Genomic DNA, 18,475 nt, shown 5'->3' on the forward strand with positions numbered 1-18,475 from the left:
GGGGAAAGATTACTTCCAAAGGAGCAGCAATAAAACTGACAGCCAACTTCTCAACAGAAAAAATATAAACCAGAAGACAGTGGAATTAAATCTCTAAAGTGCTGAAAGAAAATAGCTGCCAACCTCAAATTCCATTCTCAATGAAGATATCCTTCAAGAATGAAGATGATGTAAAGGCATCTTTGACAACCCAAACCTGGGAGTGTTGGGCACCTGCAGACCTTATACTAAAGGAAATACTAAAATGTGTTCCTTAGGGGAAAAGGAAACGGGAAATCTGGGAAGATGGGAGCTAAAGACATATGAAGTAATGGAGAGGAATTGAGATAAATGTGGATTGATCTAAATAAATATTGACCATTTAATAGTGCCTTATAGTTTTAAAATAGGATTAAAGTACATAACAATAGAAAAGTTGGGGTGATATAAGTGAAATTAAGCTATTCTAAAGTTTCCATTATCTAAGAAGAGATAAAAATAACACTTTGTATTAGACTTTGATAAGCCATGGATGCATGTTATAACTTCTCAGGTAGCTACCCAAAAAAACAAAAAAGTACAACTACCAAAATAATAGGAGGAAATTGAGTAATAAAAATTTAATAATGGTAAAGCTACAATTCACCAGGAAAACATAATAATTATGTTTGTGTATTTCTAATGACCTAGCTTCAAAATTGATAGAACTAAAAGGAAAAGTAGGCAAATCCATAATGATACTAGGAATTATGCCACATCTCTCAGCAGCTAGTAAAACAGACAAAAAATTAGAATGTAACCTAGTTCAACCATTGTGGAAAGCAGTATGGAGGTTCCTCAAAAAACTCAAAATAGAAATACCATTTGACCCATGAGTTCTGCTCCTAGGAATTTACCCTAAGAATGCAGGAGCCCAGTTTGAAAAAGACACATGAACCCCTGTGTTTATTGCAGCACTATTTACAATAGCCAAGAAATGGAAGTAACCTAAGTGTCCATCAGTAGATGAATGCATAAAGAAGATGTGGTACATATACACAATGGAATATTATTCAGCCATAAGAAGAAAACAAATCCTACCATTTGCAACAACATGGATGGAGCTAGAGGGTATTATGCTTGGTGAAATAAGCCAGGCGGAGAAAGACAAGTACCAAATTATTTCACTCATCTGTGCAGTATAAGAACAAAGCAAAAACTGAAGGAACAAAACAGCAGCAGACTCACAGAACCCAAGAATGGACTAACAGTTACCAAAGGGAAAGGGACTGGGGAGGGTGGGTGGGAAGGGAGGGATAAGGGGGGAAACGGGGCATTACGATTAGTACACATAATGTAGTGGGGGGGACACGGGAAAGGCAGTATATACAAAGACAAGTAATGACTCCATAGCATCTTACTACGCTGATGGACAGTGACTGTAATGGGGTATGTGGGGGGGACTTGATAATAAGGGGAGTCTAGTAACCATAATGTTCAAGTAATTGTACATTAACGATATCCAAAAAAAAAAAAAAAGAAGACCCTAGAGATAACATGCAGGTAAGAAAGTATGCACACACAGGAGAAAAGGTGATCAAAACCTGAAAGATGTCAAGTGCTGGTGAGGATGTGGAGAAACTGGAACACTTCTACCCTTTCTACCCTGTTGGGGTTAAATGGTGCAATTGCTGTGGGAAGCAGTATGGTGGTTCCTAAAAAAATTACAAATAGAACTACTGTACGACCCAACAATTCCACTTCTGGGTAGATATCCTTGAGAATTGAAATCAGGATCTTGAAGAGATATCTGCACACCCATGCTCACTGCAGCATTAGTCACAATAACCAAGAAATAGAAACAACCCAAATGTCCATGGACAGGTAAATGGATAAAGAAAATATGATATAGTCACACAACGGAATACTATTCAGCCTTTCAAAAAAGGAAATCTTAGCCTTTACCACAATGGAGATGAACCCGGAGGGCATTATGTTAGGTGAGATAAACCAGCCACAGAAGAACAAATATTGGGTGAATCATTTGTAGGAGGTACCCAGAATAATCAAACCCGTACAGGCAGAGAATAGAATGGTGGTTACCAGGACATGGAGGTGGGGAAAATGGAGAATTATTATTTAATTGGTATAAAGTTTCAGTTATACAATAAGCTCTAGAGATAGTGCCTGTAGTTAACAATATTGTACGGCGCACTCAAAAACTCGTTAAAAGGGAAGATCTCACATTAAATGTTCTTACCACAAAAAATGAAAGGATGCAAGGGAACTTTCAGGGATGATGGAAATGGTGTTGGTTTCATGCGTATAACCAAACTCATCAAATTGTATACATTAAATATATGCAGTTTTCTTATATCACTTATACCTCAATAAAATAGGAAGTAAAATTAAAAGGTAAAAAAAAACAGACAAAAAATCAATAGGGACATAGATGCTTTTAAGAAAATGATTTACAAACCTCATTACTCAAATATGTAGAATACTACACCAACTACAGAACACACATTCTGAACTTTTAAGTGCATGTGGAACAGTTACCTAAATTGACCATGTTCTGAGCTGTATATATAGCAATTCTCAAAAAAATTCAAAAGAATTTAAATCAGTTATATTACCTGATGATAGTGGGATCAAGTTAGAAATAAATAATAAAAGATCATAACTAGAAAATACCTGTATTTTTGGAAATTAAGCAAAATGCTTCTAAATAACTCATGGATAGAAGAAGAAGTCACAATAGAAATTAGAAAATATTTTGAACTGAATGATAATGATAATACACTTTAGGGAGCAGTAAAAACCACACTTAAAGGGGAAAATGTATGTATTAATAAGGAAGAAAGGCTAAAAATCATTATATAAACATAATATCAGGAACTTAGAACAACAAATTCAACCCAAAGAAAGTGAGAGGAAGGAAATAGGAGTGGAAATCAATCAATGAAATAGGAAACAAACAATAGAACCATTAATACCAAGAGCCAATTCTTTAAAAAGACTAATAAGGTTTGATAAACTAGTGAGACTCATCAAGAAGAAATATAAACATTATCTGGAATGTAAAGAGGAGACATAACTACAGAACCTACAGTTTTACTTAAGAATTGTAAGTGCCACTCTTAGGTATATACCCAAAGGAATTGAAAGGAGGGACTCAGTTATTTGTACGCCCGTAGCAGCATTATTCAGGATGACAAGAAGGTAGAAGTAACCCAAGTGTCCATCAACAGTTGAATGGATAAACAAAATGTGGTCTATATGTATATAGTGGAATATTATACAGCCATAAATAGTAATAAATTTCTGACACACATGCTATAACATGGATGAACCTTAAAAACATTATCTGAGATAAGCAAGACTCAACAAATGTATGATTTTGCTCAGATGAATATCTAGAATAGGTAAATTCATAGGGATAGAAAATAAAGGTTACCAGGGGCTGGAGGGAAGGGGAAATGGGGAATTAATGCTTAAAAGTTAGCAAGTTTCTGCTGGGAAGGGTGATGAAAAGATTTTGGACATAGTGGTGATGGTCGCACAACATTGTGAATGTACTTAGTACCACTGAGCTGTACATAAAAGTGGTTAAAATGTAAATCTTTTTGTGTTAAAAGCTATATGGATATTAAGAACCATTTTACACCAAAAATTTTGGAAATTTAGGTGAAATGGACAAATTCCTAGGAAAACACTATTTACCAAAATTAATACCAAAACATAATATGAATAATTCAAATTTCTGAACGAAATTAAATATGTAATTAATAACCTTTCCACAAAAAACACTCTGCGCCTAGGCGGCTTTACCAATGGATTCTACCAAGCATTTAGGAAAAAAGAATAGCAATCTTACTCTTCCAAATAATGATACTTCCCAACTCATTTTATGAAGCTGGCATACTTTAATACCAAAACCTGACAAATACATTACATAAAAGGAAAATTACAGGCCAATTTCAGACCATAGATCCAAAAATCCTAAGAAAATATTAACAAATTGAATCCAGCATATGTAAAAAGCACAACACATCATGACCAACTAGAGTTCGTTCCAGAATGCAAGGTTGGTTTAATAACTGAAAATCAGTAAATATAAATTTGCCACAATTAGCAGAATAAAAGAGGCAAAGCTTATGATCATCTCAAAAGATGCAGAAGAATTAGACAAAAGTCTCATTCTTAATGAAGTAATGGGAGTCCCTTAAGACTGCTGCCAGTGGCCCACAGGCGTAGGAGTGACTCTGCCTCCTGGGATGGAGGCTCTGGAGTAAAGCATCACCTGCAGAGAGAACGCAGCAGCACCACTCGCTGCCCAGTGGTATGCCTTTTGTCCAGCTGACATCACAAGCACAGTCTAGGGCTGGTAATGCTTGAATTGTGATGTCGAAGCAAAATTGCAGGCAGTCTTTGAGGAGGAAGGGCAACTTGTTAAGGAGACTGCAAAACAACAGCCGAAGGGAAAGGTGAGAACATGGTTGTCAGACCCCAGGAGATGTGAATGGCTCAGGTGGGGCACCCTGGACCGATGGGGACCTCCCAGCAGCTGGTGAAGTGGGCCCAAGGGCCAGCTCCTGCGCCCGAGTGCCGAAGGCTTCTCTTCCCTCCCACCACAGGGCCGCCGAGCCTCTGGCTCTCCCTGCCATGAAGAGAGTTTCACATAAGTACTTGTACTTCCCACCTTTCATCTGAAGGCCCAAGGAAGTGGCTCCTTTCCCTTGCATTGTGACAACTTTCTGCCCATCTGCCCTCTTGTCCAAGATTTGTTCTAGGAATTAGGACTGGAACAAGGAGAACACGATCCCCAATGTTTATCCCCATGTGTTATGTTGACCGATGACACAGTCCCTTTACCCCGTGAGCAGACAGCTGCTTCTAAGAGAACTGGTGTACCCCTCAATGGTCTTCAGCTCCTGCCTTGGCTTCTGCATGGCTTTGCTTTATCTCCCCAGGGCCAGTCCAGGACTGCGTCCCAGCCCTTCAGCCTCCTGCCCAGGCCTCAAGACCTCCCCAAGGCCAGCTCCTGATGAGTAACAGCAGCCTCCGCACCTTTGAGGACCAAGTCCTCTGCTGCATTTGCCTGGAGGTGCTCTGCAACCCAGTCACCACTGCCTGCAGACATAACTTCTGCATGGCATGCCTCCACAGTTTCTGAGACCACCAGGCTGCCATGGGCGAGATGCTCTATTGCCCCGAGTGCCGAGAGAGCTTCCCCTCCAGGCCGTACCTCTCCAAGAATGTCAACCTGGAGGAGATGGTGACCTGCTTCACTCAGGCCAAGGGCCAGACCCTGCAGTCCCCACAGAAACTGGCCGGGCCCAGGGATGTGACCTGTGACTTCTGTTCCCCTCAGAAGCTCGAGGCCATCAAGTCATGCCTGCAGTGCATGGTCTCCCTGTGTGAGCAGCACCTGCACAGTCACTTTGAGGACCCGATGTTCCAGGACCACCAGCTGCTGGATCCCATGTGGGATCTCAAGAACCGCTTGTGCCGGAAGCACCACAAGCTGCAGCAGCTGTACTGCCGCACAGAAGGCAGCTGCGTGTGTGGGGTCTGTTTGCTGGAGGAGCACAGGAACCATGACACTGTCCCCCTGGAGGAGGAGCGCGCCCACAAGGAGGTGCGGCCCGGAGATGGGGCTGGGAAGGAGCCAGGGGACTCATGCTTTGGAGTCTTTCACAAGCCCTGGCCTTTCCTTGGAGGAGAATTATGCAGCTATTAAAGCGATGGTTCGTGCCATGCCATGAAAAAGTGCTGGCAAGTTAAATGAATAAGGATCCAAGATCACATGTATGAATCCTAAGCAAATTTTTTACACAGAGAAAGGCAAGGCTGAAAGCAGACATCAGAATACAAACATGTCATGTCAGGGTGAATCCCCTCCTTTCATCTTTTTTTCAAATTTTGTTTAATATATTTGTAGTGCTTTTTATAGTGGAATACTTACAATCTGGACATCCTATCATGTATGTTCTGTAGCAGTCCTATTCCAACATAGCCACCCATTAATGTGGCAAGGAGCTTGTGCCAAAATCTGAACCAACCCATCACGCTGTTCAGTTTAGCTGGCACTTTTTTCATAGCAAGACTTTCTCAACAAAGGAAGCAGTGTGTTGATTTACAGTCTGGCATTAGATTAGCTTCTTATTTTGGCTGTCAGCAGCAGTTCATGGACAGGCACTGGAAAGCACAGTTCTGTAATATACTATCAAACATGAAAATGCCAGTAGCTGAAACAGACCGACACTAAAGGCTTCTGTGGGAGGCCTTGGGAACAGCACTGCTTGGGCCTGACAGCATTGCCCCAGAGAGCCCAGGGCTCCATTCTGATGGCCCCTCCATGACCCATGGCCTCCCATGTTTCTCAAGCCACTGAACCCTCCACAGCCCCTTCTGTGACCTGCAACTCTGTGGTCATCACTGTCAGGACTGATTGTTATGAATGGGGAGACACTCTCAGGGAGTGAGAGAGGAAGAGCAGAGGGGAAGACCTGGGGCCAGCCACCCTTCTGCTCTGCTCTTTCACAGTCTCATTTAGGCCTCTTAAAAAAGTAAGAGGTTGTGTCTCTTCTGGGATTTGCCAGGAGGCTGCTTGCAGAACGGCTTCTCTGAGGCCACCTCTCTGAATCAAGGGCCCTCCCCAACTCCACCCACCCTCCCACCCCAGGTTGAGGTTCGGAAGATGCTGGCCAATGTGGAGAACCAGATGCTAATCATCACCTCCAACAGCCAGAAGCACCAGGAGCAGGTGGCCTTTCTCTCGGTAAGGTTGGCCCACACAGGGCCCAGGCCCAGGCTTCCCCAGCACCCCGTGCCAGGTTTCCAGGATCTCTTAGGGCCAGGAGTGGATGGTGTGGGGCCAGAGATGGATGCCTAGGCTGGCTTCAAGCTGTGACAACGGGGGCATGCAGGCAGCGCTCAGAGATGCCCTTCTCCGCTCCCTCCTACTTCCTCCTTGCCCCGTCCCACCAGAAAAGGATCCAGACAACAGGCGATGCGGTGAACAGCTGCTTCTCAGAGATCATCCAGGAGATCAAACAGCTGCAGGGGAAGGTCTTGGATTTTGTGGAAAAAGAGGTGGCAGCTGCCCTAGGAAAGTTGGGCAGCTCCATCCAGCAGAGCCACAATCGGCTCCTGAAGCTGGAGGGGGACAGCATCTGACTCCACACCCTGCTCACCAACAGGAACGACCAGCAATTTCTGCAGGCAAGGCCCCACCATGTTGTCGCACAGCTGCGCCTGGGGGTCTCTCCCTGCGCACTAAGTGAAACCTCAACCCGGATGGGGGAGGGTTCTTGACTCTGAACAAGAAAAAATTCTCAAGCAGGTTGGACGAGTGTAGGTAAGGAAAGAATTCATTAAAGTGAGAGAGCAGCAGCGAATGGCAGCTAGCTGCTTTGCAGGCAGCAGAGAGGAAGAACAGGGAGGGAAGGGAAGCTCACCGAACTGCTTGGCATAGGGCAAATCCCTAGCCAGCTCCTAATGCCAGAGTCACCTGGCATCCAGTGTCCACTTGAATCTGCACGGCGTGGGAACTAAACCCCTACCATCCCAGGATTTGAGGGAGCTGCAGAGCACTGGAGTGAGATGATGTTCTGAGAATTTCCACTGCCCTACTGGTCTGAAATAAAACGGAGAGAGAAAAGGATTGTGCCAAGGCTAGGGAGCTGAACGAAACAGCAAAATGACGCACATATTTACCACCAGAGGCTGAGGTTGGCGAGTTCTTGTCTTTATCATGGCGTAGAGTTTAGATACAAGTGCAGTCAGTTGATGCAACAAGAAAGTTTATTTGATCTCAGGAGTGTGGGCGACCTCAAAGACAAGGCACACTTGAGGGTTTAGGGCTTGGGGTTTTATAGGGCCTTTTGGGTAGGAGTCAGCATAAGGCATGATGTATACAGGTGATTCATGAAATTTTGTCTCAAGTATAGGGTTACTTGGGTGACTGTGTTGGTCCAGATCAGCATTCTTTATCCCCATAGGTTCATTTATACTTTGGAGGTCTATCTCCTGTCCTGGTTACAAAGCTATTTAATTGATTAAGGGGCTGGAAGAAGAGGAAGAACAGCCTACAGATTAAGTTACAGAATAAACTGGGCCTTTTTCACAGGCTAAGTAGGTTTTACAATGACATGACTCTTGTCCCGTGTCCCTGCCCTACCCCAACCTCACCCTCATCTCTGCCCCTGGCCCTGTCACAACCTGCTGTCCCCCACTACCCACAGACACCCACATCTGCCCAGACCTTGGCTGAAGTGATCAGCATTTGGAGCTGCATCATTTCGTCCATTTCCCCTGACTCAGGGCACCTCCTCATCCCAGGTCGTTCATCCTGAGCTTCCACCAACACCCTTGGCTTCCTCTTCTACCTCACCACTCAGCCATACCTACCTTCCCTGCCTTCATTCCCCTGGGCCAGATGGGGTATACCCTGGGATTCCGGGCATCTCAGATACTCTAAGTTTCTACAGACCCCTGAGACCAGGGCTGGAGGTGAGAGCAGAACAATCTGTATGGCCTGAATTGCCTTTTCCTTCCTTGGCCCTGGCCTGGCCCAGTATCCTGGTCAGGTGCTGCTGCAAGAGGGTACCAAGAAGGGGGCTGGCAGGGGGCTGGGGGTGGCCACAGACTTCACTAGGGATGGGGCCCGAGGCTGCCCATACCCTATGCTTGGGGATTCCTAGCCCAGATGGTTCTTCAGTGGCTATCACACCCTTGAGCAGGGCTATTGCTCACCTTGTCCCCAAGGCACAACAGGATGCATTTGGCAAGGTTTTTCACTAAACTCTTAGCTCAAAAGAAATTCTCCCATTGTTTTCTAAAAATCTGCTTTACTTAACACACTAGGCCACAGTGCATTTAGCAAAGCCCCAACCGAAGTTATTCAAACAACCAGGAGGGGAGAGAGATGTCCAGGTTTGGAATCAGGCAACTTCTCTACCTGCCCCATGGTACTGGGGACCACTGAGCCCCTGGCATAAGCAGGAGCTCCTGGCATCTACCTGGGCCCTGGCTAACAGGTGTCTTCTCCCTGCATGCAAGAGTTCTGCAGGCTGATGCACTCCCCAGCTTGCAAGGAACCCCTAATGGGCATCAACTTTGAGGAGAAGCATACCTTCCTCCACTTGCCAGAGACCCTGGCAGAGCTCCAGACCCAGCTGAGGCACGTGGGTGTCAGCTTCATCAACCAGCTCCTCCAGAAGGGTCAGTACCTGGCAGCCGGGGACCATTGGAGACTCACCTGCATTGGGGTGGGGCTGCCCTGCAGGGCGGTAGTTGTGGTCCCAGGCACTTGTAGAGAGCCCTGCCTGCCTGTGGGCACCTTCCCCTGGTGAGGCCGTCTCCTGGAAGCCATGCTTCTCTCTGGAAGGACGCTGGGCTCTGAGAGTGTCCTCACAAAAGCCACCCCCCATCTCCTCCAGGCATTGAGATGAACTCCTATGAAGTACTGCCCCCAGCTATGGACAGGCACACACTTCTCAAATGTGAGTCCTCAGAATCTCCAGCCCCAGGGGTGGAAAGGAAAAGAGCAGGCCTGTGGGTGCATCAACTTCCCCACCCCCACCTCCGTTCAGGCCAGGGCCAGCTCTCTCTTGCCCTGACCTCCTACTCATCAGGACTAAGCCTGCAGCAACCAGGCCCTGATAGGAAGGGGCGAGGACTGTCCTGTCGCACCTCCAGGGTGGAGCAAGGCCCTGTGCACTGCCCAGAGGCCACCCTGCACCTCTCTAGAGCTTGTGTGCACAACTTCTGTTCTCAGCTGGGTGCCCACCAGACCCTGTGCTTCAGCCGAACCAGCTTGGATGACCCTGTCCGTTTCTTCCTCTGACGATCTCCCTTTTCATTTGATGCCCCTGCAGCCCTTCTCCCAAGTCGGGCTGGAGGCCACATCCCAGTGACTTCTCTGAGATCTTGTGGGTCAGAGTGGCTTTGCCTCTGAGTTGCCTCCACCAGGAGCCCTTGACTCTCCCTCAACCCCCTTCAATCTTGAGGACTGAATGAATGAAGAGGGAGATGAAGTTAGAGTCCGGTGGGGACCGGGAGGGGGACTCTGTTCTCAACTTCTGGACAGGTGGACCTCTGGACAGCGCCCTACTCTTCCTTTCTCCAGACTGTCAGTGACCCTGCCACCTGAGTGGGGAACTTGGTGGGGTGAGGGGGCAGAGGGCCACTTCTAGGAGGCAAGAGGGTGGGGGAGGGAGGCACTCAGTGACATCTATGCAACTGCCATGTAACTTAGCACCCCCTTGCTCTGCCCGGGGCCTGTGACCCTGGCTCCCCTTCCCACCTCCCTTCCCCCCGGGTACTGCAACCTGAACTTTGACCCCACCACAGCCAGCGAGGAGCTGTTCCTGTTCAAGGAAACGCACTCAGTGCTGAACCTGGGCATCCTCCTGGAGGATGTTACGGCCGCGGGCGGCCCCTTCGCGGGCTTCAAGCAGTGGCCGCAGGTGCTGTGCTCGCGCGGCCTGTCCGAGGGCCGCCACTACTGGGAGGTCGAGGTGTCCAACTCGTGGGTGTGCCTGGGCGTCACCTACCGCCGCCGCCCAACGCTCAGCGGCCGCCCGCGCCGCAACATCGTCCACCTGCTGGGCCGCAACCCCTACTCGTGGTGCCTGGAGTGGGACTCGCTCAAGTTCTCCGTGTGGCACAACAACACGCAGACGGTGCTGCACGGCTCCTACCACCGCTCGCTCGGCGTGGCGCTCGGCTGTGGTGCCGGCTGCCTCCTTCTACGGCGTGGCGGGCGGCCTGAGCCTCCTCTACCGCTTCCTCGACCCCTTCCTGGAGCCGCTCTACCCCGCGGTCACGGTCAGCAGCGCCGCCTCCGTCACGCTCAGGCAGCGCCCGGGGCGTAGGCGACGCCAATAAAGCTGGACTGCAGCTCTGCTCGCGCGGGAGGGTGGCCGTCGCACGGCATGGCCCAGGGAACCTGCCTCCAACCCGCAGCCCGGGCCTCCCCTGAGGCGCCCGCCCCGGGGCCCCGGGAATCCCAGGACACAGGCGGAGCCCATGTCCCCGCAGCTGCAAGAGAGGGGCTCTGAACCAGGCTGAAGTTGCCCCGTGACCAGGGTACAGTCCTGGGCCCGCCGGAGCGGGGATTCCTGACCCGGGTGGGCAAGCCCCCCCCACTCAGACCCGCAACCCATCAGAGGCCCCTGGCCTTGGTTCTTCAGGCTGGTCCTGTCTACCCAAAACCAGGGGCTGCTCAGCACCAGGGGCCCAGGGACCTGTCCCCAAAAGTCTTGTGACTGAGAGTGGGCAGCGCATAGGCCAGGGGGCTTCTCCAGGACTCCTCCCCTCCAGGTGGCACCTGAGAGACTGGGGTTGGGGTGTTCTGTCTGAGTACTGGGTTAACTGGGGGCTGGGAGGTTAATCTGAGGAATCCAGGCCTATCTCGGATCCAAAAGAGCAAGGCTGAGGGCCTAGGACCAGGCTAGGGCCGCCAACTATTGCCCAGAGCAGAGCTTTGAACTTCTCTCACCGCTGGTGTTTTACAGCCAAGAGGAGGCAAAACTGGGGCTGTCCCGGGCGGGCAAACCTGAAATCACACCCCAGCCCCTCAGTGCTTCTGAAAGCTGGTTTCCACCCAGGGCCATAGGCCCCCCACCGCTCAGGTCCCAGAGGGTAGCACTGCCCAAAAGTACAGGGGCTCCCTGCACATCCAGGCCCCTGCATCCCAACCTGCCCAGCAAGGTGTGTAGAAGTCTGCAGGAGAGGCTGGACCCAAGCCAGGCCACTGCCCCAGGAACCCTGAGGACTCTGTCCCCCTGTAGAACACACCTGGGCATTTCCAGCCTGCACCAGCTGCTCGTTCCTGTGGTCTCTCCTGCCTCGGCCCTCCATAAGGTTAATGATTGGCTCTAAAGAGGAAATGATACAAGTCAGGAGAAAATCCTTAGGGCAACACAGTGCAAAACCAGGCCAAATGGCACCCCACTGAAGCATGCCTGGATTCCAGTCAGGCCTGGCCTGTCAGGGAGATTGGTAACCCTAGTTTCTCATCAAGAGGGGTCATTCTGCAGCCCGGGTGGAGTGGGTCACGCAGCAGGACGCGCAGTGGGTGTAGGTTGTGTTCTCAGGGTCTTGGGTAGGGGGCGCTTTGGCTTCTCTGGGCCTCAGGGTCTCTTACTGACTTTCCTCCCTGGAGCCTTCACTTAGCACCCATTCCAGTCACTATTCTCCGAGCTGATGTGTAGAGACAAAAGCTAAATCTCCCCAATATGAAGGAGAGCCCTCTCATATCAAAATGCCTAAATCTTGCCTCCTACCCTCTAGTTTTCATTCTTCTTTGCACAAGGGACCGCAACCCATCACTGGGCTGAGGTCTAGAAACGCTGAGGTGGTGAATTTGTGACCCAAGGAGACAGCAGGCATCTGCTGTAGCTGCATGGACCCGATTCCTTCCCCACCGGAGAGCTCCTGGGGGGCTCCCCTCACCAGCTCCTTCTGGCTCTGAAGGACACTTAGTTGTAGGGTGGTGTGTGATGCTGGCACCATGACACCCTCAGGAACAAGTCCACATGAGAACATAAGAGGGCTGTTCTTTGCTTTCCTAAACAGTTCTCTATTTGCAGTTCCTAGGCTTCCTAAAGATCCACAAGACAGTCCTGGGAGGTCAAATACCTTTCAGTATTTCAAAAAGCCAAATGGCAAGCAGGCCTGCCAGTCGGTGCGGCTGGACGGCAAACCGGAATGTCAGGGTTCTTTGCTCATGGCTTGGCATGTGCCTCCAGGTGAGCGTATCACAGAGGGGGGCTTCTGGGTGCCAGATCAGCCAGTGCTCTTGGATAATCCGCGTCAGTGGAGAGACCAGGGAGGGGACTGTCCCTGGAATGCCACCCACACACTTCTCATGACTTTCTGCTCCTGCCTTAACACTAAAATATTTTTTTAATGTGAAACCAAGCAGGCTGTAAACTCCTCTGTCTCCAAGGACCATTTCACTTAAAAATTTCCAGTGTTCCTCCTTACAAAAAGATTATGTTCCTGTATTACTTGGGTAGTTTTAAAATTAATCTTTTTACATTTTCTATAAAAGTAATTTTGCTTTTATTTAACAAACACATAGTGCCTAGTATGTGCCAGCCACTGTGCACACAAATGAAATGTTCATGGCAAATATGAGCTCTTGTGATCCTCCTAAGAAGCTACTAATAAACTAAATAGTTATTAGTTTCCCTATTTAATGGATGAGGAAACTGGGAACAAGAGGTTAAGTGACTTGTCCAAGGTCACAAAGGTGGATAAGTTGAGGAGCCCGGATTCAAAGCCAGGCAGCCTGCCTTTTTAAGCTGTTATGCTTCACCGCCTCTCCTACAATGCATTCATTATAGAAAATTTACACCATATAGAAACAAGGAAGGAAATGAAACCACCTATAACCCTACCCACCAGAGATAACCTCTCCTGAGGTTAATTCCTTCTAGTCTTACGCAGATAGAGCTATGGAGCAACTGAAGATATAGATAGCTAGAAGACAGAGTTACAACTCACATGGTGCATTTTCACCCAAATTACGCTCTGCACATTTCTCCAAAGTTATTTTCAAAATGCAGAAATGGCTTGTTCACTGGCTGCATAACATTACATGCTACAAATCCATCCTGTACTGTTTTGTCTTTAACTCCTTCCCTGGTTCCCACTAGAGGTGAATGGCAAGTGGCAACCCAGCCAAAGCCATAGATGTTGTTTCCTCAATGTTGTTGCAAGTTTGACCCAAACTCAGGAGGGTCAACGTAGGGGCGAAAGGATGCTGGCAGCAGCAATGGTTTCTGTTCCCCGTCTCATCATCCCATCTTCACGTCCCGCTGGTACAGGGTGAGCAGGAAAGCAGGAAGGGCAGTGGCAGGAACCTTACCCTCCCTCCCCCAAGGGGTGGTATACTCAGGCCGGGGAAGGAAGGGAGAGGATGTTGGTGGGAGCGCCTGGCAGAGGCTCTACCTGGCACGCAGTGGGCACCCGATGGCTTTCAGGAGCATCTCACTCAAGAGACCATGAGCTCAAGTCTGCACTTCCCCTGTGAGGAAGGCACCTGAGGGTGAGACCTAGACCAGGTCCCGTCAGCTAGGAGAAGTGGCCCACCTCCAGCCTGCCCTGCTGACCCAGGACCCCCCTTCCCCACCCCCTCGGCTCCCGCCACAAACTTCAGTCTCCGGGAAGCCTCGTGTTTCGTCACCAGCTCCCGCTCTGGCTACTGTTACCAGCAGAGCAGCTCACCGGCCTCTGCCCCTGCCCTCCCCTTGGTCCGGAGCGCTCCCCCATCCTTGCTACCTTCCTCACTCCTACACATTGCTTACTTACTCATCTTGTACTCCTACTCAGTCTTTAAAAGCTCGAATACTCTCTGTTCTCCGAAGCCAGTTTTGAATGCCCCCGTCCTTAAGCCAGGTGGGGTTCCCTCCCCTCTGCTCCTGTAATACCTGCTGCAGGTGTCCTTTCTGGCACCCACCTAGTTTCATGTGTGAATTCTCCACCAACTTAGGGGAAGGCCAGGTATTTCATCTCTGTCTCCAAGGCTTATACACAGCATGTTGACCCAAGGTCCGAAGGATCCCCTCCAGGTTGGAGAGCAGGGGGCCACTCAGATCCTGTCTTGGGTCAGGTCAGGCCAGGTGTGAGTGGCCCAGGCAGGGCCGCTCACCCGCTTCCTCCTTGTCCCTTTGCCATCTCTCTGCTCCCCCCTGAAGCTAAGGCCTGCGCCCACTGTATCCAGGTGGAAGCAAAGAGCCAGCCTATTCTTACTGTCTGCATTTTGGCCTCCCCTCTAACCTGCAGGTTCTCTGAAGCTGAGGACCTTCTAGCAAGTGTGTGAGGGCAGAGACACACACCTCTCTAGCCTGTTTCCTATCTGTAAACCGGCCTGCAGAGGGAAACCATATTTGCTGAAGATGATACAGCTCCCAGTGCCTCCCACAGCAGGTGGGTGGGAAACATGGTGTGTTTGGGGCAGGGCCAGGACTAGGAAGAACAAGTGAGGCATTCATGTTGGGCACAAAATTTAAGTGAGGGCTCCAAAAAAATGCAGTAGTCAAGATAAAGGATGCTTTCATGCAATAGTTTGCAAAATCAAAATTAATGCAAAAATCCACAAGGGACAGAATATCGAAATTGTAAATAAACACCAGATCTGATCCAGGGCTGGCACTACTTGCCTCGCACCCCTCAGGCTCACCCTGGCCCTGATTCCATGAAATTTTATTCACAAAACCAAGTGACTGCTCCGTTGGCCATAGCTTGCTGCTATGACTTTCTAAAATTATTACATTGAATTATTATCTCGATTACTGAGTATCTGTTGGCATCTCGGTAGATTTTGAGGCCCAAGAGGTTCACCTGCCTTATCCTAGGTAGGGGTGTCGTGTGTCCGGAACTTAGTAGCTGCTTCGGGGAGAGCAGTTAAGGATGCCAAACATCAGAATGCTCAGAATAGTCATGCCCCAAATACATCTGTAGGTAGTAATGCATATGTGCACTAATACTTCAAACGACAAATTAAATAACACCCTAACACCCATTTTGCTGCTCACCCTTGCCAAAGTAAATCATAATTGAAGTGTCAGAAGCCTAAGGGCACCTATTAAAAGGCTCTTGGTTCTCTGCCGAGCGTTTCTGGGAGCAGACACTTATTTACAGCTACAGACTCTTCCTGCCCGGACAACATGTGCCTTGGTGCTTTTGTGTGTCACATTCAGTTGGAGATGACACTGGTGGTTAGATCTCTGCCCTGTTTGCTCCAATGTTCCACAAATGTCCCCTGAGGGGCTCCTGTGGGCCAGGCACAAGGCTCCCCACGGGCAATGCAGTGGGAAACAAGGTAGACCAAGTCCCCGGCCCAGTGCAGCTTTGGGTGTGGGCGGATGGACCTAAAGACAGTCCCGGTGGTGAGTATATCTATATCTAGCCTCACCCTGGCAGAAAGGCTCTTCAGGGAATGAGGTGACTGAGTGATCCCACACCAGGTGTCCCTAAAGAAAAGTTAACCTGAGTCCCAGAATGTCTACCAGCTGGGGGAGATGGTGGGCGGCATGGGGTGGGGACAGGTTGGTCTGCATCATACTGAGCTTGCCACCTTGGCAGTCTTCAACAAACACTATGTGGTCATTAAGCATATGGACTCCAAAGCCAGACGGCCTGTGCTCAAATCCTGGCCCTGCCATGTACAGCTGTGTGGCCAAGAATGAGGCGCTTGCCCTCTTTGTGTCATAGGTTCCTCATTTGGAAAAAACAGAATGATAATAGTACCCACCTCATAGAGGATTTAGTGAACTAAACAGCCATGTGCCTGGTTAACTTTACTCATTCAACAAATATTCGAGTGGGGGTAGAGATGGCAGGAAAAGAGAGAAAAATATTCTTTCATACCATATGATGGTGGCTTAGACTCATTCCCTGGCCTCATGGAGCTTATGGTCTAGTGATGGCAAGAGAGAAGGATTAATTTCTCTTGCAAGATCAAGGAGGGCTCCCCTGAGGAAGTGGTGCTTGAACTGAGAGCAGAGATGACAGGAGTTATTCAGGCAGAGAGGCGCAGGTCGGTGCTCCCAGGTGGGGAGGGGGTGGACTGCGAGGGCTAAGACCCCGCAGCTGGAGGAGCAGGGCAAGCAGAGAAGGCCGGGGGGCTGGAGGGCAGCAAGTGGGGGGGAGTGATCTCTAGGGCTGGAAGGGTGGGCAAGGGCTGGGCTCTGAGGAGCCTTGTGGCCTCACCTGGGGCTCATCTTCATCCTGCAAGGCCAGAAAAGCCACTGCAGTTTTAAGCAATGCTTGTGAGTTGAATGTGGGCCAGGAGAGAGATGAAAGATTGTGAAAACTCACAGGCCCCCACATGGATGCTGGTGCTGCCACTTACTGAAATGGAACACCAAAGAAAGACTAGGTTTCACGGGCACAGCGGGAGGAAGCAGTGGAGAGAGGTGTCTGTGGCAGGCCCTGGCTGATGGGTCTGGGGACTTTGAGGTACTCCTGTGAAGGTGCCAGGTTGGAAATCTGGAATGTGACTTCATCAGGACTCAGGTGGTGGTTGGAGCTGAAGGTGTGGAATGGGAAATGGGAAGAGGAGAGGGTGAAGGTCAGAGCCTGTGAAACTCTGCCATTCAAAGGTTAAGACCGAACAAGAAGAGCTAGAGAAGTAGGAGGGGACCAGGGACAATGACGTTGTACAAGCCAAAGAAAAAGTGGATTTCAAGGAGGGCAGGGTCAGTGGGGTCAGATGCTTTAGACAGATGAGGACTAAACGCGTCCATTGGACGTGGCAACATGGGAATGACCAGAAGAAACGGAAGTCAGGCTTTAGAGGGAGGAAGGGTGGGGTGGAAATGGACCCAGTGAGACGTCTTCTCACAACCAGCTTAGGCTGGGGTGGGGCTGGGGCAGGAGCAGGGGGGGGACATGAGAAGAAGGGGTTTTGTTTCAGTTTAGGAGAGACCCGAGCTTGCTTAAATGCCAATCTTACACAATAGCCTAGCTGCATGATGATTCAGGATTCCTCTGGGTGGATATGTGCCCAGCAGAAATTTTAGATTTTTCAGGAAATGCTAAAACCCTACAGTTCCCAAGGGAAGGCAACCAAGCAGGAAGGAGCAGGCCAAGGGCCCCAGGAAAGATCCCTCGGAGGAGGTGGGCCTGGGGCTGCACCCTGAGGTCGCATGGCTCCACTGGGCCACGGATGCACTCTGGGCTCCTCTACTGGGTTGAATAATGTCCTCCCCAAATTCATGTCCACCTGGAACCTCAGAATGTGGCCTTATTTGAAAACAGGGTCTTTGAAGATGTAATGAGTTGAAATGAGGTCATACTGGAGTAGGGTGGGCCCTAATCCAATGACCAGTGTCTTTATAAGAAAACAGAGACACAGAATGCAACGCAGTCAGAGGCAGAGACTGCAGTGATGCATCTGCAAGCGAGGCTGGCCCGGAGTGCTGGGAGCCCAGCCTGGAACAGACCCCTCAGCACCGCAAAGGGAACCAACCCTGCCAACACCTCGATCTCGGACTTCTAGCTTCTAGAGCTGTGAGACGATACACTTCTGTTGTCTTCAGTCCCCCTGTTTGTGGTCCTTTGTTACATCACCTCCAGGAACCCAACGCAGCACCTGTCGAGTGTGATGTGTTGGGTGCTCTGCCAGGTGCTAAAGACACCAAAGGGGATCATCCCCTGGGTGGTCCTGGCTCTCCGGAAGCTGCGACATCAGGGCCCACCAGGGAGGACTCTCTAGAGGAGGTGGCCCTTGGCCCTCATCGTCACAAACAGGTGTTCTCACAGCTGGGGTTATGCACTGGGGTGGCACCTGTGTGAAAGCAGGGAGGAGACTCAATGCCATGCAAGGCTGGAGCAAAGGGAAGGGTGGGGCCAGCAGGAAACCAGGAGCCGAAAGAAATCTGAACTTGAACACACCACGGAGGGAGGCCCTCTGGGGAGTGGCCTGACCAGGCTGAGTGGCAGGAGAGAGAAGGCTCTGGAGGGGGACTGAGGGCACGAGGAGGGGGAGGGAGGG

The 18,475-nt window shown here is 49.8% G+C and overlaps 1 protein-coding gene across 1 annotated transcript; it reads left to right on the plus strand.

Moving 5' to 3' along the window:
• Positions 1-1,515: 1,515 nt before the first annotated feature.
• Positions 1,516-11,117, plus strand: LOC108387798 (tripartite motif-containing protein 16-like). The gene is given in 9 exon segments (XM_073232907.1): positions 1,516-1,521; positions 4,383-4,445; positions 5,333-5,599; positions 6,647-6,742; positions 6,952-7,200; positions 9,027-9,186; positions 9,405-9,469; positions 10,287-10,708; positions 10,710-11,117. Coding segments are annotated over 9 exon segments (1,473 nt in total). The 3' UTR covers positions 10,855-11,117.
• Positions 11,118-18,475: the final 7,358 nt, after the last annotated feature.

This window comes from Manis javanica, chromosome 4 (assembly GCF_040802235.1).
Source record: "Manis javanica isolate MJ-LG chromosome 4, MJ_LKY, whole genome shotgun sequence".
Lineage (NCBI taxonomy): Eukaryota > Metazoa > Chordata > Mammalia > Pholidota > Manidae > Manis > Manis javanica.